We start from the raw sequence: 26,951 nt of genomic DNA on the forward strand, positions 1-26,951 counted from the left end.
CTGATTTCTCTACTACAAATGAGTTTATTTTCCTGATAACAGAATGCCTAGGTCTCTGAGCAAGACCCTGTAGTCCAACTATTGTAGGGTACTTTCTAACACACTTAAAGCAAAATTTTTAGTGGAGGAAGCCAGAAGCACATAGGTACTAATGTGCATGAAAATGTGTATTTTGCTTATTTTTTCACAGTTACCACTGCAGTCTACTAGGGCTTGCATCTGCAAATCCCCATTCAAATAACTAATTAGTCACTTGCTTAGCTGGGTTCAAGTGGCTCATTGTCAATGCACTTTTTTCTGTGGGCGTCGGGACTTCCACTTCTAGAGAATCTGGTCTCCAAGAAGGATCTCTGTCCTCCACTCCCCAAGCTGGTTCTTCAGGATATCAAGAGCGGAGTGTGTACACAGTAATGGAGCAGGAGCTGGCAATGCATTCTTCCTGCTGCTGCTGCTGCAGTGAGCACTTGGATTATGTTGAGGAAAAAAGATGCCACCGCTGTGCTCAGAACTTTACTTATAGCGTATTTCTGTTCGATAATGCTGACTAACCTGCCATGAGGAAACTGAATCCAGCTGGGTCTGAACAGCTCCACGTGAGAGGGCTTAGACTGTTCTGCTGTCCTCCCCTTCACATATGTGATGATACATAAGTGATCAAGTAATTTTTCTCCTATCAAACTATGGCTGTTTTTACAAGCAAGAAAACTGCCACATTTTCTCTCTTTAGTTTTTGGACAAATAGAAATTGAGGGTACTACGTTGATTTTAAGTTCTTGATTGCATCATAATACTTGCCATAATGAATAACACTAAGGAAAAGGAATAAAAACTAACAGGTTTTTTACAAAGAGGGTTATCATTTCCTGAGAGGGCCTGTTTCTCTTTTGTGACATTAGTGTTGGTGAAAAGTGTCCACTTGTGAGTTTTGGGAAACATAGGTATATATTAGCCTACAGAGCAGTTATTATAGTAGTTGATAGCAATGATAGCTTGCAACATATCATGGCATTAATATTCAGTTAACCTGTTCTGAAGGATCTGTGTCCAGAGGTTAGCAGGTAGGCAGTTCAGTTTCTGTTTTAGTTGTTTGGCCTTGTTTCTGACTTTGTTCAGTCTGAACACTGCCAGCTGTGAGACGTGGTCTCTTTTAGAGTGCTGCTGCTTCTTGTGGATTGCCACTAGTGTTGTGGGACTTGTGTAGAGAGATCGTTAGAACTGTGAACGTAGTGGGTGTGTCTACACGAGATGCCTACTGCGCAGCTGTTACTAAATGACAGTACTAAATGACTGTGCAGTAACTGGTGTTACTGCACAGTAGTGTCCTGGCACGGTTGCCTAGTGACATTTACTGCGCAGTAGCTCGCTACTACTGCGCAGTAGCATTGGGTCATAGGTTGTACCCAGCGACGCTACTGTGCAGTAGTAACGAGCTACTTTGCAGTAAGCATCTTGTGTAGACATGGCCAGTGGGACTCCTGGGTGAGGTCTTATCTGGCTTCCTTCCTATCATGCTTCCTTCTCCAACATCTGCCACTGACATGATAAGCACTGCCCACTCACTTCCACTGAGGCACACCTGGACACTGACAGTTAGGCAGAGAAGAGGGCTCAGGACCAGCCCTAAGTGGGTCAGCATAAATCTGAGCACCGCCTCCCCTCAGTGCTGCTTGTCGAACACAACCTGAGCCTAGGTGTGGGGTGCTCAATCAAAGCCACTTCAAACCATGTAAAACTCTGCCTAAGAGCCAGTCTCCAAGTTTGAGTGGCAGAGAGTAGGTTGGGTTCATTTTGTCAACTCTGGACTTACAGTCCGGAGGGTGGCCATGTAGACACGTCCTTTTAGATGTTGAAGGGAATCTTAGATCTTAAAATTAAGACATGGAGAAGACTTGAGGGCAGAAGGGAGAGAGAATTGATGGCTTTGGGGGGGTATGTGTTTTTTAGCAGGAAGCTGAAGATTCTTCAAACACAACTTTGGAGGGTTTTGAGGGCGTCAAAGACCCTGGCATTATGGAATTTACAGAAGCTGAATCTGGAGCATCCTTGGAAGATGAAACCAGGCCTGGGGGCTACCACTGCAGCCAGTGTGACCGGGTTTTGATGTCTATGCAGGGTCTGCGATCTCACGAGAGGAGTCACTTGGCTCTGGCCATGTTTACCCGGGAAGACAAGTACAGCTGCCAGTATTGCTCCTTTGTCTCTGCTTTCAGGCACAAGTAAGTTGTTTGTTTGTTTGTTTTTGAATAAAAGCACAGACTATAGGTGCTGCTTTCGCATGTACCAACAGATGAAGAACGTCATATTCAAAAGCTTGTCTATCACAGCTATGTAGTTGGTCCAATAAAAGATATCAGATTAAGAAATCCTTGCTTCTGACATTAAAAGGGGCTCTGTTAGCTTGGAATCTAGGCAATTTTATTTTTAATTATGTTTTTTGCTTTCTTGGTTTTCATGTATTTCCATGCCCTGCAGCCTGGTACTATTGTCCATGATTATTTTTAGAAATTATCATGGATTCCTTTCTTTTTTTTAGTACACCTGCTTTTGTTGGCTGTGGGGAAAATGCACACAAACAAAAGGTGAACATTTCCTACATGGAGAGAATGATAAAACTAATGATCTACAGAGCACTGTCAAATAAGTGAAATAAGCTGGAAGGAGAAGGGGAAAAGATTTTATTCTGTAATCTTTTGTGCATAATGAATTTGAGTGTTGCACGTAACAAATTTAAGTTGATTTAGAGGGATTTAGTCTCTAATGCCAAGCAGGTCTCAAAAGCTAATCTTCTTTTTTTTTTTAATCTTTTTGAACAAGTTCCTCAACATATTTGACTGTCTGATGCAACAAAATAAAAGTGTTACAGATAGTTGTTATAAATAAACAGACTCCCTGAGAATTTGCCCAAGTGGGTATTTAAGACTCCAGAGGTAAGGTGTTCGGTTTTTTTTAATTAACTTTTTACCACAACTGCCAAAAATGAATGGGTTTGTGGTACATGATTTCCTTAAAGACAGACATCAGCATATGCACATTTCCTTCTTTGCCTGGAAGAGAACTACCTCCCTACCTACTCACGACCTTTAAAAGAGAAAGGGAGATCTGTGGTGTGTCCTGCCTTCAGTGGGACCAATCAGGTTTAAGTTTTGACTGCTCAGTGTTGAAATCCCATGTATGAGAAGAAAGGCTGTATATGAGTGCATTCAAATAATGCATGCCAGAAGGGCAAAGCTTCCACTGGCACGACGAGTGCATCCATGCAGGCTATAGGCTTAATATGGTGGGAGGCTCTGAGAGTTGCAAGGATTTGAGCAGCCATCAATAAGTGTGGTTTGGAGGAGAGGAAGCGACTGGTTAGTTTCAGGGACTTTCCCACCTTTGACTGGTGGGACCATGTGGACAATGTAAGGCTCTACCACCTTTAGAGTGTAACAAGAACTTCTGCCCCCATGCAAAAATATTTTGCCCCCAAAACCACTCTGGCTCTAAGGTTGTCTTGCACTCTCTTTCTTTTCAGTTGTTACGTTGGTTCTGTGGGTATAAAAGATCGTGGAACCAATAGTGTGGATGAAGGGAGAGAGCTATAAACACTTTGGCTGCAATAGTTGGCCAATTTAGAAAGACACTGCATCAGAGATTGCCACACAATCTTCTTCTTTTTCATAACCAGAGTAACCCTAAGAAAACCCCAAACTTAGCTTCAAAGAATCTGACTGATTGGCAGGATGTGTGGCTTAAAAGGTATACTTGTACATGCGCCTGTGTAGAACTCCTACTGTTAGGAGAACAGAACTTCTATATTATACAGCTTTGGATTGGCAGGATAGTTTAATTTGTAAGCAAATTAATTCACTATTGGCTTTTAACATGGAGTTTTGTTGTGTGGAATATTGATCCAATCTGATAATCAGCATTTTTTTAATTAATTTTAGCAGATTTGTTCATTTCACTAGACCAGCAATAGTTATATTCCATCTTAGATTCCTTATTGGATTTATACTAAAATGATTTTCCTGTGAAGTGGTCCTGAAAAAGACAGACGGGACATTTTGTAGTGTTGCTATCATTGGGCATTTGAATATATACTGAGAGTACAGCTTTTTTTTCCACTGATGGACGGACATTTTCTGGTAGTTTAGAACTCACAGCAGCATGAACTTTTTTGTTTTATGTAAAGACTGTAGTGGACTCCACTTGAACTGGAAGCTGATATTCAGTAGTAAAGGGGAAGCAAGCTTGCATAAAATAATTGGAACCAAGAGCCAAGTGTATGCATGTTTTTTAAAAAGCTAATTTTTTCCTTTTGTTACACTGCTATGCACATCTCCATATTCAGACTCAGAGTAGAACTGGATTCCAAAGTGCTGGCATGCTAGAAGGAGTTGTACAAGAGATGTTTGTAGCTCAACCTAAAGTTGGTGCCTGCTCTCCTGAGACTGCCAACTTATGGGGATTGAAGTTCTGCCCACTTACTTGTTGAGCTCCCTGCACAGGCCTCCAACTTGTATGTTGTACCATCATTTTTCTTTCTTTCTTTTTTTTTATTCTGAAACTCATTGATTGGTTCTTGTATAGTCTGCTGGCATTGTCCCCAGAAGAGACTCTCTAATTGTTTTTATTCCCATTACTAAAAGAAAGCTTCTCCTTAGAGGTGGTCAGGAAAACAAACAAAACCCTTTTTTGACTGGAAGGAAGAAGGGGGCTATACGTCTCACAAAAAAATCCTTTGTTTTTCATTTTGTCTTTTATTCCCCAACCACATTTATTCCTGAACTCTCATCTTGTTAGTTTGGACCCTGAGTAAAGAAGCTAAAACTAGATTTTTGTCCCATTAGCCTCTTTTAAAGTGGCTAACATTCTGTATAATAGTTTTGGTGACTATTCTGTAATCATTCTTCATACTGGATATTACTTCACTGTGCAAGTAATTCCAGGTGGTTAAAACATTGCCCAACATGAAGAGTAGTAGATACTGTCCCCAATATATATTTTTTTTCACATTTGTACCTGAACTAGTAGCTGAAATTCTCTAATATTTTGTTTCCTTTTTTTTTTGCCTTTTCCTTGCCAAGTTTGGATCGCCATATGCAGACTCACCATGGACACCATAAACCATTCCGTTGCAAACTCTGCCCATTCAAGTCCTCTTATAATAGCCGCCTGAAAACTCATATACTCAAAGCTCATGCTGGTAAGTTTCTCTGTTTTACAGTGCAGCAGGCATAACAACCCTTTGACTTTTTTCTTGTTGGTCAGTGCTGTTGATTTGAGTTAAACATTTTATCAACTTTGTGTAGGATTTTCAAAGGTAAAGCATTGCTGCAGCTCTGCTCTCATTGTAATCAATGGAAATCTTACCACTGATTTCAAGAGGAGCAGAATTCAGGTCATTACCAAACAGTTTGGGAAATTCCATATGCTTCTGAAAAAGGATTCAGTCATTCAGCTTCTAGAGACACTAGCAAGACAGCTTGGTACTGAGAAGTTTGTTTTCACTTAGTTTACTCTGTAAATGACTTGAGAAAATGATTGAGGATCACATTTTGGTTTCAAGCTGTACTGTCTTAATGTTGGCTTTAAGATTCAAATTTAGCAATAAAGTTTTGGAGCCAGATCTGCAGCTGGCTTAAACTGGAATAACTCCATTGACTGAAGTGGAAGAATGTTTTATAGACTGCCATGCAGTACAGAGTTATGGACAAATAGGTATTTATGGTGGTTGGGAATTGAAAAAGGGACAATGAGAAAAATGATCAAGGCAAAATATTGCATGCAACTTTTATAAAGGACTGAGATGGAAGATTTCCTGATCCGGATGTGATCATGACTTTCTAATTTCAGTTGTATTGCATGGTTCCAGGTTTTAAAATGTATCCTTTACTTGGGATCAGCAGCCATTGGTGATTGTTGCATCTTTTTTTTTTCTTTTGAAATGGTCAAATGCATATTAACCAAAACTAACCATCTTAAGCTAATCCAATTTATGTTAAAACCCACAAATAAAGACTTGTAGAATAGAGGGGGATAGGGTGCCATATGTATGGTAAAAACTAACCTCTCTGAACTCAGTGGCTCTTTGATCACATGATCATTTCTTGTTCTTAGAACAGATGCTTCTACAATGGCCTGTTTTATGCTGGGGCTCAGAGGTGCGGGGGAAAGAGGGGTATCAATTGTAGTCCACCAATAAGAAATTGAATCTTTCCTGTTTAATTCCAATAGATCAAAACTAACCTTGGACCAAGGGCAACCAGACATTTCCTTCGTATTCTGTTTCCTATATTGATTGCAGATTTCACACTTGGATGCCTTATCTTCAACAACAGCATTCATGCCAGACTCTGTTCTAACACTTCTCAATACTTGGATGGGCACTTTGGATTAGCTTAACATTTCTGACCTCATGTTGTATGTAGCTGGGCTATGACATGGTCTACTTTCTACAGAAACCCATTGTATGCATCTGTTTCGTTTCTATACTTGAACATTTTAGGTTTTTAGACGTGCCAGAGATCTTTTTGTTGGCCTTCCATTAAGAATTGTTTCTCAGGCTGCTATGTATTTGGGTCATTTTGTATGTCTTTTCTGAGCTTGTCAGATTTTTATGTCAAAATATGTATGCAAGCCATATTTATACTGCAAATTTCTTTTTTCCGTAGAGCTTTGATTTTTGGGTCTGCCCCTCCCCCTGGTATATAGGTGTTCTTGAACAGGTCTGCTATCACAATATGTTTACATGGCTTGTATCTCGCATTATACAAGTATTTCTGCAATTGCATAGTCATGTTTTGGAGATTAGGTGATGCTTTGCACAATGGCTTCTGTATTAGGGTTTTTAAAAGTTTACAGTCTGTTTTTGCCTCAACTCATTTCTTCCCAACAAACATTTATGAAACAGAAATAATTGCTTGAGCATTTTTGTCTGGTGTTTGCTCTGTTGTGTTTTAGTCGGTCCTCTAGAAATATATATTACCTTGCAGAAAGACTATGCCTAAACCATGTTACTTTGAACCTACTGAGATCTCGGTAATTCTAAAAGCTTTTTGCCTACTAATCTTGTCAGTGCTATTTTTATGCAAATTTAGGGATGAAACTGCATAGCATGTTCATGCATTTCCTGTGAAATCTTCTTATTCCAGGGTTGTCTTCCAGTGCAATTGCCTCCCTCATCTTTTTGGATCTGTTCAAATTCCTTTTTCTGGTGGAGTATGTTCTCTACATAAGTTAGCTCTGTTTACCTGATCTGGTATCCATACTCCCATTCAATATGTTTCTTCTTTGGATTGTGGCAGTGCCTTCCAGTGTGTTGTCAGTTGTTTTTACCCTGAATCAGTACATTTGTAGATTTTGGGACAAGATTTCTTCATACATCTCTGATGCTCAGGCAGACCCCAGGGGAAATCAGTTAAATATTTATAATATACAAAATAGTGAGTTGAAAAAGTTAAACACTCTTCTACTTGGTAAGATTTATTAAAACTATTTCCTTGCATCCAGAATTGAAAGTTTGCTTGTTGATGCTCATTTTAGTTGCTGTGATAGGGTTTGAAAGCCATATTTAAGTCTTCTTGATCTCTAACAGTACTTTACTTGTGTGAGTTTAGTATGGTTGCTTTAATGTTAACAGTCAATTGCTGCCTGTCTTTATTCAGAAACATCAAATTTTACCATATTGTGAAGCTTTATCTCTTTATCTTACCAGTGTCTACATCAGTGGCATGTATTTTATCTAATGCATCCTGTTCTATTAAGCAACTCATCATATCCTGTAAGAAAATCATTTATATCCTCTCTGTAAACAAGTGATATACCTGTTTGATAATACGCATTTGCAGAATGCCATTTGACACAAGAGTGCATGGGACCTCTTGTTCCACAACTTCAGACTGTGCTGTGCGGTCTGTTCTTTTTCCAGACACATTGGTGTGGGTTTGCCAGGTGGTCACATTTTGTGTCTGTTACATTAAAGAAGTTTAGGTTTTCATTTTAGGAGAGGATGGATGCAAATCTTTTTGTATGTGCTTGCCGTGATTACATTGCTTTCAGCTGTAGTACAGACCTTGAAATTCTCTCTTTGTTCATTTCCAGTGTCACAAACCAATCTGTTCCAGAACCCTGTTGTCTGTATTTGAGAAACCAACCAATTTTTTCCCCTGTATCTTCATTATTAAAGGAATTGTTTTCCAATTAACATTCATAAATATTTTACTCTTGCATTGTTTTTGGCAGATTGTGTGTAACCCATGCTTACTCAGTTGGGTGCTTTGTTCTCTTACACGTGAAAGCAGAGTTTGAAAAAATTGATTGCTTTTATTGCATGCATAACATCACACCATTTTGTGTTCCAATTGCCTTCATGCTTACTGCAAACAAATCTGGTCTCTGCCATTTGTTTACCCTTGATTCTCTCTTTGCGGCTTGGAACATACTTAGAATTACATTTGCTTCTATTCATTCACTTCCATAGACTTTTACTTTAGCTTTACATCTACCCACAGTCCCTAACATGGTCATGTCCATTTCTTGTTAAACTTGCTTTGGCCTCAGTAATCGTAATAATGGTCTCAGCTGCCAGGCAACACCATTGCTCACATAAGGAAAATATGTACCTTTCTCACATTGGATATATCGCAGCATTCTTGAAAATTCTGAAGGACCTTGGCTAGGATTTTGTCATTTCTTTCATGCTGCTTCTGGAATGTGTTTAGGCTTTCCACATGTAGACGTACAGAGGAACTGAGCTCTTCCCTGTTACCGTTCTTCCAAGAAAACAGGGAAATGTGCCACCAACATCCTTCAGTTCTCTTCTGGATTCAAATGATTCCATTTTTGCTGAAGATTCAATTAGCTTCCAATACCATGAAATAAAATTGTGATGCACAGGAGTGCTGCTTAGAGTCTAGCTTCTCTTGTTTGGCCTCAATCACATGACAAGCAGCCAGGGTTACTAAAAGATGATGCCACTGTCACATGTAGGTGTTAAGATCCACAGACTCCAATATTCCAGCAGGAAAGCTAAATAGCTTGTTCTCTTTGGGAACAGTCTTTTACTAATGGAGAAAATGGGAGTTTTACCACCAAATTCTGTAGGAGAAGGATAGGGGACCCCTTTGTTTCTTCTGTGAGCTGATGACGTGCCTGTATTTCGCTCACCCAGGTGAACATGCCTACAAATGTTCCTCCTGCTCATTTTCCACCATGACAATCAGCCAGCTGAAAGAGCACTCCTTGAAAGTGCATGGGAAAGCACTGACACTACCAAGACCCCGCCTTGTCAACCTTGCAGCCTCACACGCCCAACACACCTCCAAGAACCACACTCCTGCTGAAGAAGTGGAGGACTCTAATGGTAAGTGGTGCTTTAGAGCAAGAACATCACTGTCTAAGGTGCCACTTATTTTGATTTTTTTTGAAGGCAACAGCTTGCCCTAAAAGAAGTTTCTTAAGTCATTTTGTAAATGCTTCTTAAGTTGTCAAAAATCAGAATAAATTCGATGCTTTAGGATAGTCTGTAAAGCATGATCACTCACTCATACTCCAGCAATTTGCCCAGCTGACAATTGGCCTTCAGTATGTGTTAACCTTTCTTTCTCAAAGACCCACTCATTAGGTTTTGAAAGACGTGATTAGGTGTCTGGATCTCCCTGAAAGTCGATGGGAATGAGGCATCTAGTTCACAGAGTGCTCTGGTGAGGTGATATTGGGGAGTTCAGTTTAACCTTTTAATGGTGGTTAAAATAATTTTCCTTCCCCTGCTACAAAGGGTTAAAAAAATATATAGCTAAAAATATGGGCTATTCCTGGGTAGTGGGTACAGGCAGCAAATGACATATAAATAGCATTTTTTTTCTTTCCCTGCTGACTGTTGTATGTGTGCAAGAGCAGTAGGCAGCTTGTGTCCCTGGTATTTTTGCAATGGGTGGTCAATCAAATAAGGTGCAGATCCAGAGGAGAGATGTGGCTTAGTGCCCTGGTGTGCTTGCCAGAAGCAAGTGCTAGTAACTCTAGCTTTCTCTTCAGTCTTGGACCTGCAAACCAGAAAAAGGGATTTGATAGTCAAGAAGTCAGCATGGTTGCTGGGTAAACCATATGAAGGGAAGAGGATGGGTTGGGGAGTTGAAGCTCTGGTGGTTTCTGTCAGTGTTCAAAGGTCTTACTGGTTTCTCTCAGATTTAATATTCCAAGGAGACTTTTAGAAAGAGACATTTTCAAGTTGTCCAAGCAATTCCATGGAAAAATTGTTAAATGTTTTGTTGTTGCTGAAATGAAAAATTGAACTTCTGATCACTTCAAGAAGTGATCAGCATTCAAGCATTTTGGTCACTTTTCCTCCCTTTTTTCCCCATTGGGCAAAGGGGGAGGGGAGGAAAGGAGGGACATACCCAATAAGGCAGAAGCCAGAATAACTTTGACTAGAATAGAAGCTATATTATATAGCTTTGACTAGAATAGAAGCTATATTATATAGCTTCTATTCTATATAAAATATACTATATTCTGTATAATATAGCTTCTATTCTAGTCAAAGTTATTTTGGTTTCTTTAAATGAAAACATAAAGTATTATGAGCAATGCAAAAAAAAATATTTGTGCAATTCAAAAAGCGATTTTTGGTCATAATCTTTCCAATTAAAAGGTTTTGAACAGCTTAAAATTTTCCCTTCCCTCACAGGACTATCTGGAGCTGTGGATTTGAATTTGTTTTCACGGAAGTGTTTTTGTTATCATGAGACTTTTGATTATTTATGCTAAAACTAGCTTAAAGTAGTTGAATTAGCAAAATTCATCTTTGGATGTGTTTTATTGGTTTTTGAAAAATGTATTCCCTCATTCTCTAGTTTTCAAAAGGCAGAAATTTTCATTGGGTCTCCTAGTCTTTAATATTAATTAGTACCATTCTACTAATACCGAAAGTATTAAGATGTGTACAGAGAATATTTTGGGCTTTGGCAGGATGATGCTCGCTTCCTGTAACTCATCCTAGGAGACTGAAATCATGATTATTACAGCCCAACACAAAATGAAATTCTGTCCTGTAGCCTAAGTATTCAGCATTGTGGGTTTTTTTAAAGGACCACATATTAATATATGCTAGTTTAACAAGTTTTTACATGCACTAAAATACAGCCCTTATTGGGATGTCGCAGTTAACCAGGTCAGAGTTGCATTCAGAGGTTAAAGCAGGACTTGTCCAAAATTGCGTGATCACCTTTAAATAGGGTTAATGGTTAAATGACATTGAAAATAATAGAAGCTACTCACTGAGGAGGTAGTCAGAAGAGTACAGGGTAGCGATGATTATATTGACATTTTATGGCTCTCTTGTGAAAGAAATACCTGGGGGGGTTGTTTTGTTTGTTTGTTGTTTTAAGTCATTTTCTTGACATAATGGATTTGGTTGCAGACCAAATTAAGGAGCACTTTGCTTTTATCATAGTTCACTTTGGGTTTTAGAAGGGAGCAAATAAAGTTCCATGTGACCCAGGCCTGTAAACTACAGGTGTTACATAGGAATAGATAAAAGACTGGTTACAATAATAGAAAATAGGGAGTACATGTGAAGCACTGTTATGCCCAGCTGGCGGGAAATATTAAGTGGGGTTTTCACAACACAGAGTAGTTGGACCTCTGCTGTTTTAATGTATATAAATAACTTACACCCAGGGTTGTAATCTAGTTAATTCACTGATGACACAAAATTGAATCAGGATGGGGGAGAAGTGGCAAGCGTGGAGGCTATGGCAAATGAACTTGGACTTATTTCATGGATTGGTTGCTACATGGCAACATAGTATAATTAAGTGTTTGTAAATGAGAGCTATTCATTTCTTTGCACATGCACAGTAGTTGGAATAGAACTTAAGCAGGATGGCTTGAAAGAGATTTGGGAGTGAGTAGAATTCATCCTGGAAATATGGAACAAGTAAATATAAAGAGGGGAGAGGAAAAGGAATATGCAGCTAAAATACTGAAATGCACATTTGATGAAGGCTGATTTGAACAGAACAGTTCAGTGTGGAGAGACCAAAGGAAATTTTGTCTCCAGTTGCTTCAGAATTTGTTTCCAAAGGTACCACTGCTAAAGATGCAACAAAATGCACTGAAGCTGATCTGTTTATTATAACATAAGAAGAAGATTCTCAAATTTGTATGTCTCATTTGTTTTAGCTCTCGGTCAGGAGCAATTAGTATAACTTTTAATGTACTCGGAAGATGGGAAGTATTGGTGGGGCTAGAGTTAAGATGAATCTCTTGACCATGTTAGGTAGGCATATCCTTGGTAGTTCTGTAATTCTCAAAACCTGATTATAAGTAGGGATCTACCGAACTTGAGAAGGCAGCTGGCCAACTTTGTGAGCAGATTTTGGGACTAGCCACCATTTTCATGGGCTGAGTGCAATAGGATCCCCCACACCTGGCTGAGGGGCCCCAGGAGTCCCGCCCTTCCCCACAGGTTGCTATATGGCCTGAAACCACATCTTAATTACTTAGATTAAATTTGGGGAAGCCATTAATCCATGCATTATTAAGCATGAATTAATGGCTTCCCCAGGCTTAATCAGTGTAATTAAGCCATAGTTTGGGACCATACCCAACTGGTTAGCTCTACGATTTTGGTGGGCTTGCTATAAGAAAACAAAAAAAATGACAAGCAGAAGAAAGGGCGGGAAGCCCTATAGTTTTGGGGCATCTATACATGTGGAGGGAGAGGGGGGCAGCACTTTAATTAGTGTGACTCTGGGAGCCTCTCTAATTAAAGCACCCACAGCATCACATGTACAGGCAGTCCTTGGACTTGCAACACAACTGAATCCTGAAAACTTCATCTTAAGTCGAAACACTAACTCAGAACCAATATTCCCATAGGAATCAACGTTATAAATGGGGGATTGGTTCCTGAACTACTCTATTTTTACCAAAAATAACCCAGAATTTTATACTCAATCAATTATAGATGAGTAATATAGCTACATTAATGTATTTATATTGTAAATAGCAATGAGAATGATTTGGAAGGACTTCTTTGAGGTGACTTTGCTGGACTTTATGAAGGGCTCTCGGTTGGACTTTTTGAAGACTGGAAGTCTTCTCAGGAGTCTTGGTTGCAGGTTTTTTTGGAGTCCTGTATGCTTTCTTAAAGAAAGTATTGAAGGAAGTTTGGATAGATGTTTTCCAGGGAGATGGGCAATGCAGTGAACTGGTTTGCTGGCATGGCATTGGATCAAACGTTGTAAAGTTAAAACTGACATTAGAAAGTTGAAACAGGGTGTCAATTTCTAAACGTTGTAAGTGCAAAGTGTTGTAACTTGAAACGTTTTCAGTCAAGGACTGCCAGTATCTTGTGCTCCAAAATGTTAGGGGGTATGCTTGAACTAAAGCTCATTTCACAAGTCCCGCTGCCATTTTAAAGCACAGGGATGCTGAATAAAGATGATGAGGAGGCTCCTGGAGTGTGTTAATCAGCACACTCCAGCAGACTCGATTAATTGAGTCTGTTCTGATGCATGCTTATTAGTACATGTCCGGCATGTACATAGGTGCCTTTGGAGCATGGGTGGGGGAGGGGCAGGGACAGGGTGGAGTCGGGGGCAGGGCAGGGCTGCTCACAGCAGGATGTGCAGAGGCTGCAGGCAGCTCCTGCTGTGAGCAGCCCTTGCCCACCTGCTCCTGCCCCTCCCCCCACTTCCTGCCTCATCCCTCTGCCCTCTCCCCCTCCATCCTTTTCCTTCTGCCTTCCTCTTTAGGCTCCAAGACTGCAGGGCTTCCCACCTTTTTCTCTGCTTGCCAGGAAGTTTTTTTTTCTCTTAGTTTTTTGCAGTGAGCCCAGCTGAATTCATGGTATCTGCGAAAATTGCTCAATCACAGATTTGGCAGGTCCATAATTATAAGCCTTCCCAGGTCAGCAGGGTCTGGATGTTTAGCAAGACTGACAACTTATGTCCATCACTTATTTTACATAGGCAAGCCCCTGGTAGACATTAATTTAATCTTGTGATAGAATCTGAGGAATTTTATCTCGGATCCCAAAAATGATGCATCCTGCCATGCCAGAAGTTCAAGATCTAAGAGACTGGAAAGTTTGGGCTAGAGCTAACAGGACAGTGTTAAATGCGGGCAAATGCAAAGTTCTACACTTGGGGAGGAATAATAAAAAACATGGTGGATGCATTATGGAAAAGGACTTGGGAGTCTTGTCGTGCAACCTCTCAAAAGGAAAATGTGGTTTTGGGATGCATCAGTAGAAGCATTAGGTGCAAGACATGAGAGGCCTCTCTACTTAGCACTGGTTAGGTGTTCTCTGGAATCCTGTGTGCAGTACTGGGCTCCATATTTTAAAAAGGAGGTGGAGAAGTTAAAGCGGGTTCAGAAGTGGACAGCACAGATGACAAAAGGGCTTGGAAAGCAAGGAGGCTGAAGGAGCTAGGCATGTTCAGCTTGCAGAAAAAGTGTTTAAGGGGTGCCATGATAGCAGTCTTTAAATACCTGAAGGGCTGCCATAAAGAGGGAAAAATACCTTTTCTGTCTTGCTGCAGAGAGGAGGACATGGACCAATGGCAGCAAAGTAAGTTTAGATTGGATATCTGGAAAAGCTTCACTGTGAGAATAGGAAAGTAGCTGAATAGACTGCTTAAGGAAGTTGTTGACTCTCCATCACTGGAGGTGTTTAAGAAGAGGTTGGGCAGCCACCAGTCAGTGATGATTTAGGTGCAGCTATACCTACGTTCTACCATAGTATTTCCAATGCTTCTGTGCCTTGGTGATTGTCCCCCCACACTTTTTCCATTATGTGTGTCGGGGTGTTTTTAAAGCCTTCCCATAGGCACTGAGTGTTGGCTATAGCCAAGAATGGGACTTTGATTGAGGTGTGCCAGTGCTTTTGCTGGAATCAAAGGTTCTTGCCTAGAGGGTCTTGCTCCTTCACTCTGGGTCAGACTGATCACCATATTTAGGATCAGGAAGAAATTTTACCCCAGGGTCAGACTGGTACAGACCATGGGCATCTTTGCCTTCCTGTGTAGTGGGAGGCATGGCCTTCTATCCAGGATCTCTTGAGTATATATTGAAAATGTTTTATAGAAGCAGGACTTTGGCTGTCATGGTTCCTCTGCTTTACCTGTGGAAGGTTAGGGTGTTAGGTCTATGTTGTGTCAGGGTTGATGGTGATCTTATGTAGAGTTTAAATTATGGTTTGTATGGGATTGTTTGGATAGGGCTGATCCTGCTTCAGGTAGGTGACCTCTGGAGGTCCCTTCCAGCCTTACTTTTCTGTGACTCCATCTGCCGTGGCAGGACGCATGATTTTTGAAACTTCCTCAGAGATACTATTGTGTATCTTTTTGGGTTTGGGGAACCCAGCTACACAAGGTGGCTCCCTGATGCTCTGCTGCACATCCGTCCTTTTAACTTGCCTGTGCATTGGGAGCTGGGGAGCTTCCCAATCTCCAATTCCCCATGACCTAGACCTTAAATGGTATGTGAAGATAGAGATCAAGGAGGTCCTTGATTTCACCCTCCCCGTCGCTGTACCCATACCTTTTCAAAATGTTGGTGAGTGGAAAACCAAGATTGGGAAATGGCTGTCTGCCCATGTGCCACTTTACACATGACAGTACCCAGGGAGCCTAGCATCAGAGGTCTCTGGCTCTCTTGTGCCTGGTGTTAGGCAATTTAAATAGGTGCCTTTAATATGCCACATGGTAAAATTAAAGCACATTGCAAACCAGCTATTGAGGAGTGTTTGGTTTTCTTCCCCACACCCAACCAGCTACAAAAATGTTCCGCATCAAATGTGGAACATTTTTGTGGTTGGTTTGCCATTTTTATCATGTGATTAGTTGAATGTGGGACATTTTACAATTTATCACATGATTAACATGCTAGTAATATAAATGTAATATCTGCCTGGCGCCAGAATGGTCTGCCGGCCAGCATGGAGACTTAGGAGCAGGACTTATCCTATACCTGTTGCATAAGGGCCTTGTTTATGTCTATAATATTTTGTTTATAAGGTGTCTGTTGTTGTGGTGTCTGAGTTTCCTTAGAAATAGATCTTGTACCTTCTGTAAGCATCGGTTCTCTCTCTAAAAACCAAAAATGACTGGCCCATTTAAATATTGTACATTAATGCATCTGTTTTTTGAGTTCTGTGTGTAGCCTAACCATATAGTGTGGTGCTGTTCAAAACATTTGTATCCATCTAAATTGAAATAATAAGGCTACCAATGTTCCCTACTATGGCAGTATTTTCAAGGATTTCTCCTCTTCCAAAAGGAAACCATTTCCTCTGTATATTTTTAGTCAGGTACAAGATTTCCAGGGGTTTGTTAACCTTTTTGTGATGTGCTGGAATTTGGTATAAAGCATTTTGAGTTCTCACACCATGAAGATCAAGCTTGGATTGAAATTTGCCATACTGTTTTGTCATGGATTAAATGGCTTCACAGATGAATCTGTCTGTTGTGGTTTCATAGTTTTAAAGTATGAGTAGTGTCTACATCAAAGTATGTAAGAACTGAATATATATGAAGTGCAGATTTTTTCCTGCCTATTCTAATCTTGCAATCTAAGTAAGAGCCAAAAATTATTTTAATCTGCTTCCATCCAGCCTGTATTGTATGGCACTGCTAGTGCTATAAAATATCTTGAGTAATTAAAATGCCACTGTATGAGTTTCAGATAGTGTTTTATACTTTGTTTAACTCTTGGCTTTAGTGGAAGTAAAAGTAAGTCAATGCTGAGAACTTTTGAAAATCCCACCCTCCACAATGTCTGGTTGTAGGAAAAGAAAACTCTACATAGAGAATAATCAAAATGCCAGTACAAACGTATTGCAGGATGTGGAAGAGTCCATTTGGCAAGCAAACTGAAACAATCCCACAGAAATCAATGAAATGAGAGATCCACGAGTGGGGACCTATGACACTTAAAGTTCATAACAATTATTCAACAGACTGATGAATGCTGTCTCACATTTACTATTACTTCCTGCACTTCAAAACGTATTTTCATCATGTTACTTGCCCCAACAAGTTGTTACGGCTTGCATCCCTTGCTTCATTTCTTGGGCCCATTTTTCAGAGCAACAGATTTCTCTGTATGAGCAAGGTTGACAGAAAGTTAGAGGTTTGCAAATTATTTGTATCAGCTTTGGGCAACCATTCAAAATAAGCATTAGTGACCTTACTAATTAAGAATATTTGATCAAGAAAACCACACTGAAAACATGGTGATGCATGCAGGAAAAACGAGCAAATTGATCTAAACTACCATAATGTAAGAATCTTTACTTTTAGACAATGGCCAGAGATACTCGGTGAAAGAGTTTAAAATGAACTGTGTTTCTTCCTAAACACATCCATGAAGCTTGGTAACCATTCCTAGTCCCCTTGCTTGCCAAAAAATGAAAATAAATTGTCTACCATTAATACAGGCACATATTAGAAAACACATGTAGTTAATAACATTCATAAATTGAAGATTTGGAGCTTTCTCAGATAGCTAGGACTTGTAACTTTTTTTGAGCAACTGGAAAAACAAACAAACTCCAGTTTAATAAAAACAGTATGGGAGTTGCGATTAAAATAAAAGTAACGGTAACCTGAGCTCAGTCATTATCCAAAACTCCCAATGCCATCTATTCTAGCTCTTCCTGAACTTTGTTCTTTTCCCTTTGATAAAGGCCATCGCATCATATGGAGACTGACATATAAAGACATGGCTGCCTTGATTCACCAGAACCTGGCTGGGTACAGAACTGCTCAACTGAGTCCCGTCTTTTAAGCGGTTGCCTGACAGGTGCAAATCCCTTCCCTCCAACCCCACTTTCAGAAGCTATGCTGTATAATCAGGATAAATGCCTATCTTGCGCTCCTTGACAGTTGAAATCCTGTTGGGCTCAGAGGGCCTTCAGAATATTTATTAGAACTGTTTAATGTGCCACCAGAAGCCTGAAGAGGCTTTTAGAACCGAGCGTCTGAACTGACACCAGAGAGACAGAAACAGATGCATTATAGAGGTCTGTTATATCAGCAAACTACTTTCACCCTCTCCAACAAATATGCAGACCCTAAAAAAAGAAAGGGGTGGGATGTGGGCAAAGTTTTCAAATTAGATCCTTTAGTGCATTTAGGCTTCAGTTAATTTCTTAACTTACACTGTAGCTCATCTTCTGTATTTTTTAGCTACAGTGCATTAGAGCTGTTTTGATAGCCTCCTATCAGAGCAGAGAACCTCTAAATCTATCACTTATAAGGCCAGGCCTTGAATGCTTACTTAAAAGAAGAAAAAACAATTAAACACTTAAGGGTGCTTACAGATATGGGCGGGGGTGGGGAACAACACTTTTACTTCATTAGGTGCGCCCCCCCCCCCTGCCGAGTGCAGCACGTGCCCAGAAGAGGAGGTGTGTCAGTTTGACCTGACTCACCAAGCATCTGCATAGCTCATGCAATTCAGTGGGGCTTTTTGGTACTTTTATCTAACAGCTGATTGAATAAGCTATTAGATAACAGTGCCAAAAAGCCCCTCTGAAGCTCATGCGCAACACAGACATTGGGGAGCTGGGTCAAACTAATGAAGTTCCTCTTGTAGTAAAGCACTGTGTGTGTGTATTTTTGTTTTCCCACATCTGTCAGCACCCTAAGGCCACGTTCCTATGAGCAGGGGTGTGCAATTGCTGCTGGGGAAAAAAGCAGCAGCATTGTGCTGCTTCTTTTTGCCTCAGTGCACACCCTTGTTAGCACGGGGAGTTAGCATGAGGAAAAGTGCTCCAGGTGGTGTAGGGGAGGCTGGGGCCAGCACCTGGACTGCCCCAGCAGCCTTACCTGGTGGCCTCCTGGGACTGCAGTGGTGACTATCCACGTGCATAGAACCAGGCCAGCAGCTAGAGCATGGCTTTGCCTGGCCAGGTTCTGGTGTTGGGTGGCACACTGCTGCCATGTGTGCTGCCCTGCTTTTTTGTGGCACAGGATTTTTGACACCAGAATCTCCCAGTGTCAACCCCCCCCCACCATACTATAGATTAGCAGTGTGACAAGTGCTTGCAGGTGTGATGCATGCAATTTACGGTGCTGCAGATGGGTCTGCATTGCCATAAATACACGTGTGCACTTGTCTGGATGTGCCCTAAGTGTTTATAGTGTGCTATCCAGCCTTTTTATATGAGGATCCCACACATGTATTTAGATTCTGGAAGGCTTACATTGAAATGGGTGTCTCATAGGAATATTGTCAGTGAAGAAACATGAAAGTAACCTTAATGAAGCATGGACCACATGTTTTTGAAAGAAGTTAAGAGTCCTTTATTTGGAGTTTGTTTGGGGAGGCAGGGAACTGTAGGTGATAAGTGCAAGTTCAAATAAAGCTTAATAGGTAACTACTTAAATGGCAAAGTAACTTGTATGCACAACTGCACAGAACATTTGTGGGAATGGCATACCAGGGAGATGAGTAACCTGGATGTCTTCATGTTTACAACCTTGCTAGGTACTTTTGACACCATATAACATTTTGACATTGTTACACTGCATCAATATGCACGTGCATTTGTTGTTTACTATAACCCTGCTGGTCAACAGTTACTGCCCTTGCTTAGTAAAGTTGCTATTTCAGTTGTTACTAAGTTCAGCCTCAATTCAAAAAAGCACTATATACATTTATACTTAAATTGACACTCTTGTTGAGCGGATCCCATTATTGCCTATGGAAGAAGTATCTGCGTAAAGTTAACCACATATAACATTCTTTCTATGGATCAAGACCTTAATTTTTCCCATTTATGTGTTTGCTTTTCTTTCACCTACAAGGACTGGTCTTAGTGTATACTCTACAAACTAACTTAATTATTTTAAGACAATTCTAAAACAGGAAACGATTGCTTTTCTGACTTAGCTTTGCATTGTTACATCCTAAAATGCCAAGATAAACATTACTTAAATAAAAAGAGATGAAACTTCATCCAGTAAAGGATGAAATTTAATAGAAACAAAAATTATTTCCTCTTGAATGGCTATATATATGCAAACCTTTTGCTTTCCATATTTGCTCTACAGTGTTTATGACCAAGTTGGAAATCACTGAATACTGGGTTTGTGGCTTGATTAAGAGATGAAAGACCTTGACCATAGTGCTGGTAAAGAGCACTGATGTACTGTGCAATTCGTCTACACATTCTTATTTTTTGTACCCAACTGAAAATTCTAATGGAAAATAAATCTTTGCTAATATATTGCATTATAAATCTGGAAGGATATGGAGACACAATTTTTTTCCAGGTGGTCACCTGTGAAATTGTACATGTTAACTTGACATGTTGTCCCTAAGGAGGTCATAGGAAGGTGTTTCCAGAATATTTTATTGAGGAGTGTTTGGTTTTCTTCCCCACACCCAATAAATGTTCTTTTGTGGTTTTCTTGAAACAAGCACATCATGAAGATGTTGTATGAAGTTTGTACAATGCCTAATACTTAAACATTTCTCAAAGGACAAAGTCCAATATGTACATACTGAATCTAGAATCATTAGAATAATTCATTCTAATTTACATTCAAAGAGAGAGGTGGGAGCCAGGCAGAGGATGGCCTGATGGAAGAAGGGGGGTGGGGGCAGGGAGTACAGATAAAAAGATCCAAACTGTGAAAAAGTAAGGTGAAATTTTTACATAGCTTAGCCTTTGTTTAATTTTGCTCTTAATTTTAAGTCACTGAGAGTTTTTTGCCTTTGACTTCAGGGGGAGTAGAGTTAAACCATTGTAGAAACCTTTGTTACTTATAAAACATGCATATTCCGTAGCTTGCTCACACCCCACAGTGTGTGGTTGTATCTTGTCTGTCAGTTCTTCTGTGTACTCTCTCATTTTTTCTTCTGTTTCTTGTATTTCTCAGCACTCGGTCCCTTCTCCCTGGGCCTATATCTTCTCCCTCTTCATCCTATCATCAACTGCACCTTTTTTCTCTGCTAAAAAAAAACCCAACATTTCTTCCTAAGGTCATATTCCTTTCCTGTTCTTTTGATTTTTTTTTTCACCTCGGTTAGGACTTTATGCTAAGGAAGGGGAAAAAAGCGTAGACAGAAGATGCCACTTGTGTTTCTGTCTTATTTATTTTGTGAAGACCCAGTACTTGGTAAATGCGATGCTTGCACTATGCTTCTATACTACTATAAAACAGTGGTGCTCAACCTTTTGGCCCCACGGGCCAAATGAGTGGCACAGAACCTGCGCCTCAGGATTGGGCCCACATGCTCAGCTCTGCCCCCCCCCCCCACCTTTGCCCAGCCCCACATGCTGGAAACAGGATCCCAGGACTCCTCACCATCTCTGCTGGGATTGGAGCCCTGGGGTCCTGTACCACCTCTTTCCAGTCCCTTGAGCCAATTTTTCAGGGCATCAGGATCCTGTACCTGGCCCTGCATACTGGGATTGGGGCGCCAGGACCCTGAACCTCCTGGGACTCCACACTGCCTTTGCCAGGCTCCATGCACTGGTGTTGGGCCCAGCACTGTCCTGTGTGCCAGATCTAGTACACAGGGCTATGGCCTGTGGGGTTCTCCATGGGCCTGTAGGAAGCCCAGTGGGTCAGATGACAAGGTGCCAGGAGCTGGATCTGACCTGTAGGCGCTCCTTATTTGTGTAATTTTTGCTTGAGTAAGATGACCTGGAAAAGAGCTGGTCCATGCCATCTCCATCTGTTAGTAGAAATGCAGGCAATTATTTCAGCTGGAGGACCGCTTAACAAGTTTTGGTGAGCTGTCGAGGGCCGCAAGGGTAGCTCTGCCCCTTGACAGGTACCCTGCCCCGTGATCGCTGTTTTGGGACCAGAAGTCCTGTCACCCAACTCCTGATCTTTGCCACTGGAAGTTCCTTCCCTTGTCGCCGGAAGTATTCCTTTTGGCAAGGGGGTTTGCCATCTTGGAACCAAAAAAAAAAAAAAAAAAAAAAAAAATATATATATATTCTAAAAATCAAACATCTACTATAACATACATTACTTTGATTTCAAAAAATATTTTTGTCCTGATTTATATATGCTTGCATAGTATACATAGAGGTGATTGCATAATAACTTAAAATGAAATCTTACTTTTGTATATTGAGGGGGTATGGAGGGGTGTGGGTGGGTGGGTACAGCATTTGTGGGGGGCTGTGGGTATGTGTTGGGGGGTATGTATGTGGGCTGTGGAGGATGATGTGTGTGGGGGGTTGGATAGGTGGGTCGGTGGGTGAGTATGAGGTTTGTGGGGGGTATGCCAATGTGTGGGTGGGTATGGGGTTTGTGGGGGCCTGTGAACGTGTGGGGGGAGGATGGATGGGGTGTGTGAGGGAGTGTGGGGTATGAATGGGGGGTGTATGGCAGTGTGGGGAGGGTATGGGACACAGCTCCCCCCACATGTCCTCCTCCCTCTTTGGGCACAGTCACTGCCACAATTGGCTGCAGGAGGCAGCAAAGCCTCAGGGTGCTCACGGCCTACAGCAGGCAGAGACCCCTGACGGCCAGCAGAGAAAGGAGCGGAGCCAATCCGGCTCCATAGAGCCCCTGCCAAGCCTGGGCTCTGTGCTCCCGCTGCTGTGCCCTGGGTCCCTGCTGGCCCTGGCTCTGGGGCACTGGCGTGGGCCCCATATTGCCACCTGCCTACTTGCTGCCACTTCCCCCACTCCTGCCTGCTGCCACTGCCCTTCCTCTACCACTTCCCTAACTTCCTGCCTGCTGCTGCCCATTCCCGGTTGCATGGGTGGGACTCCAGAACGCAGCAGGAGCCAACCCGGCCCCCATGGTTCCTGGCTGGCTCTTGCTGCACTGTGCAGTCCCAGCCATGCAGCTGGAAACCATGCGCTGCTGGCTAGGCTGGGTTAGTTCTGGCACCACACAATTCCTGGCTGCGTTGCCCGGCCTGCTGGACATAGCAGGAGCCAGCCTGGCCTGTCTGGCACCACACAATTTTTGGCTGTATGGTTAGAGCCACACGGTATAGTAGGAGCTAGCTGGGAACCATGAGGGCTGGGCCAAGCTGGCTGTTGCTGTGTCCTTTGGTCCCAGCCATGCAGCCAGGAATGATGTGGTACCAGTAGGGCTGGGCTGGCTCCTGCTGTGCCAGTGAGTTCCCCCTCACTGTTTGTTCTTATCTGAGTTTCCACTCTCAAGTGGAGGGAGGGCAAGGGAACAGCTCCATGGTTGCCAGGCCAGAAGCTTGTGCTACACAGAAGCTTCTGGTTGGGGGCTGGGGGTGGGTTGGGGCTGGGCAGGCCTTGCCGCTGCCACCAATAGGTCCTGCTGCTGGCTGTTCCTGCTGCTGGCGTCTCATCAGGTTTTAGATAGGTACTCACCGGCAGGTAATAATTTTCTAAATTTTAGAGGGATCCTGCAGGCCAGATGCAATGGCCTGGTGGGCCTGATCTGGCCCACAGGCCATATTTTGCCTGCCCCTGTATTAGTAACTTTTGTTTGTTAGCAGCATTTAGCTGTTACTGTCCCTCTTGCACCTTCTATCACAGGATCTCAAAGATGGTGGCAAAAGTGGGTTAGTGTTGTGTCCATTTTTATGTACAGGGGATCCAGCCCAGGAATGCAGGTATCATTCCTTTTTTAGGCTAAGTGCCTGTTGCTTGGTATCTAAACCCATGTTTAAGCCTCTACATTATGCAGTTTTGTTTGTTCCTCAACTCTTGTTTGAGCATTGCATTTTGATAATTAGTTGTGAAGAAGCTGGCTTAAGACATCACACAGCCAGTCATTTGCAAGGTCACACAGCCAGTCATTGGCAAAGTCAAGAATAGAATTTAGGTCTCCTAATGCAGGATAGATTGGCAATAGTGTTGTCAAGGTGTCCATTTTTAATCTCTTATTCTTGAGATGAAGTTTGGCAGCTATTATGCTGCTATAACTTGATTGGGTTACACTAACTGTCTATCAAAGCCAGTATCCACTGCTGATAATTGCCAGTTCTAGAAGTCTTGGAAGAGCATGCAAAAAACATGACAGATAATGGCCTACTCCAGGGGAAAGTGGGTTTCCTTCCCTTTTCCTCCCTAGTTAGAGGCTGTCCAAAACCCAGGAACATGGTGGCTTAAATGCAAGAAGTGCACCTCACTGCTGAGTACAGACCACTGCCAAGAAACAAGGTCCACCCACCCATTCCTGTTTTGTGTATAACCAAGTCCATCAGTTAGGTAGCGTGTAGGGCTTAGAGCAGCATTGGGGTAAATACTCTGGACTACTTTGAACTCTATACACTGCCTGATTTTCAGGCCTGGGTGCACATGGAGCAGGTGTAAGTGGGCAGAGCTTTTTTCTCCATGGCATTCGCAGGCTCAGCAAGGAGGTGGTATAGACACGGTCTTTGATGACACAGTTCTTGATGGTGTCTGCGTATACATAGAACCACAGAGCTAGAGTAACAATGGCAGCAAAGCTGAAATGCTGCTTAATGTGTCTGATGAAGTGCGTGTAAAATTGGAGCACAATCCCAGAGCAACAAAATATGGCTGAGATGGTTACAAATTCAAAAAATAAACACCAACAAATTAAAGTCTGAATGAGATGTAAATGGAAAATTTATGCAAATTAAGAGAGTATCTATTACTATTTAATCCCAATTGTTGAATGGCCTAATCTGTGTCTTGCTACATTTGCCTGGCATATAGTCACTTAGCCTTTGTCTTCTTTATGCAGATATAACTCAGTTTGTCCCTGATGTAACTGCATATACCTTCATTTTAGTTGTACCAGAAATTAAACCAGCTCAGTAGATAAAAAATTGTGCACATATTTAGTATATTCATTTTTTGGCAGTTGCAGACCTATTGCAGTTTTGACATATGAAATAGAAATGCCTTGTTTGTATATGTCCGACTCAATATTTAGACTGTGGAATATTATCACTGGAATAAAGCTAATTATGAAAATGCCTGGTTGAAACTTGACCTATGTATTGAATTGTTCAACCAGTACATGCAGGTGGCAGCAAACTCCCATCCAACTAAAGGGCCCATGCTTTAAACAGAAGTCACTGAGTAAACATAGATGCCAGAAATGCAAACACTATGGGAATAAAATTCAAATATGTAATGTTGCTTGACACACATTGACACTGTATAATGAGGAAAATCACAGTATAGAAAACAAATCCTACTTTAGACTGTTTTTCTGGCCTGTAGTACACTCAGAAGGAAGCAAGCTAGAATAAAGGATTGTGCTCAACCTAACTATAATCATATTTGAGGCAAACCAACTGAAAAGTAGAAGAATAACTAGCTTAAAAGTGAAACCAAGAAAGCAACTTTGGGAAGGCACTGTCAGGAAGGAAGGCGGATATTGGGCATTAAGAAGTAACAGAATGAATGGTCAAAGACTGAATGGATACACAGAAAGAAGTGTCCTTTCATCCTTAAAATGAATCATTCCAAATAAACATTTTTGATAGTGCAAAAAGGGATGCAGGCAATGATCTTGGTCAGCAGGCCTGTTGAATGTCTCTGGGTTAGGGTCAGAGGGGAGAGCAACAAGGATGATGTTGTGGTGGGTGCCTTTTTCCTCAGGAGCCCTGCACTGGCCATGCATCCCCTGCCCACCTGGCAGCGGGAGGCATGACTCACCGGCCCTCACTACTGCTGGGCAAGCAGGGGGCACACAGCCAGCTCAGAGCTCCTGAGGGAAAGGCAAGAGAGCAGAGGGCCCTGGGCCCACAACGGGCAGCCCTCATCTGACCCCATGCAGAAATCTGGGGGGACACATGCCCCCCTGCCCATGCCTCCCCCGGTGGGTGCAGGTCGTGGAAGGGAGCGCTCCCCCACCCCCCCAGCAACTCCTGGATGAGCTATCTGCAGCTTTGTCCTGCTCCCTACCCCAGCCCTGGATCCCATTCACTGCCCTGGCTGGGCAGTGCCCCCAGACCCTGCCTTTGCACCTCCCCCTACTCCCTCCCTCACCATGGGGTCCCAAATCTGCCCCCCTCATTCCCCTTCCCTCCCCCATGCTCCCTTTCCCTCCACAGCCCAGTATGCTGTTAGCCTTCTTGGCAACAAGGGCATATTGTTGATTCATATTCAGCTTATTGTCTACTGTAACCCCCACATCCTTTTCTGCAAAGCTGTTCCTTACTAAGGCTGTGCGAAGCTTTGGTTTCCGATTCAATTTGGAGGAGATTCAGCCCGATTCGGCAGCTGAATCTGAATCCAAATCGAATCAGGAGACACATTAATCATTTTGAATCGAACGCTGAGATGGTGAGGCAGATGAGTGTCCCATAGGAGCACAGAGGGGTCCTCCTGCACGCTCAGGAGTGGACCCTGAAGTGGACCAGCAGTACTTCCAGTCCACCGTGGAGCATGGGGGGACCCCCCCAAAGCCTGGTGATTAGTGCCTCCTGGGTCAGGGGGAGCACCCCAGGGTCCACTTCCAGGTTCACTGCCGAGCATGCAGGGGACCCCCGCCATGATCCCATGGGACGCTCCATCTACCCCACTATCTCAGCGCTCGCAAGCTGTACCTTGACGTATATAGGAAAAGCATATAAAACTGTCTATAGCCAAATTGCTGGTTCTCTGAATCAAAATCGAATCTTCACATTCAGATTTGGCTGAACTGAATCAGGACAGTGATCTGAATCAGCAAATTGAATTGCTATTCCCCAAATCAGGCTGAATCCGAATAGAATTCTATTCAGGCTGTGTTAGTAGGAGTGTTGCCAGCAGAGTACTATGTCCAGTTTTGGGTGCCCTACCACAGAAGGGATATGGACAAGTTGGAGAGAGTCCAGCAGAGGGCAACAAAAATGGTTAGAGGGCTGGGATGCATGATTTCTGAGGAGAGGCTGGAAGAAATGGGCTTCTTTAGTCTGTAGAGGAGAAGACTGAGACGGGATTTAATAGCAGCCTTCAACTGTGGCTCCAAAGAGGATGGAGCTATGCTGTTCTCCATGGTGGTAGATGACAGAAGGAGGAGCAGTGGTCTTAACTTGCA

At 42.2% G+C, this 26,951-nt stretch overlaps 1 protein-coding gene across 8 annotated transcripts in view; it reads left to right on the forward strand.

Annotated features, from left to right (window-relative positions):
• The window catches only part of ZNF462 (zinc finger protein 462), a 125,537-nt gene that overhangs the window by 59,729 nt on the left and 38,857 nt on the right, over positions 1-26,951 (forward strand). For 2 of the 8 annotated variants that reach the window (XM_014596178.3, XM_019490685.2), the window contains exons 5-7: positions 1,945-2,216; positions 5,070-5,188; positions 9,155-9,346. In XM_014596178.3, the coding sequence (XP_014451664.1) occupies positions 1,945-2,216; positions 5,070-5,188; positions 9,155-9,346 (583 nt within the window). The other 6 variants (XM_019490689.2, XM_059724595.1, XM_019490686.2 and 3 more) reach the window with 6 other exon arrangements.

The sequence above is a fragment of the Alligator mississippiensis genome, chromosome 3, assembly GCF_030867095.1.
Source record: "Alligator mississippiensis isolate rAllMis1 chromosome 3, rAllMis1, whole genome shotgun sequence".
Classification (NCBI taxonomy): Eukaryota; Metazoa; Chordata; order Crocodylia; family Alligatoridae; genus Alligator; species Alligator mississippiensis.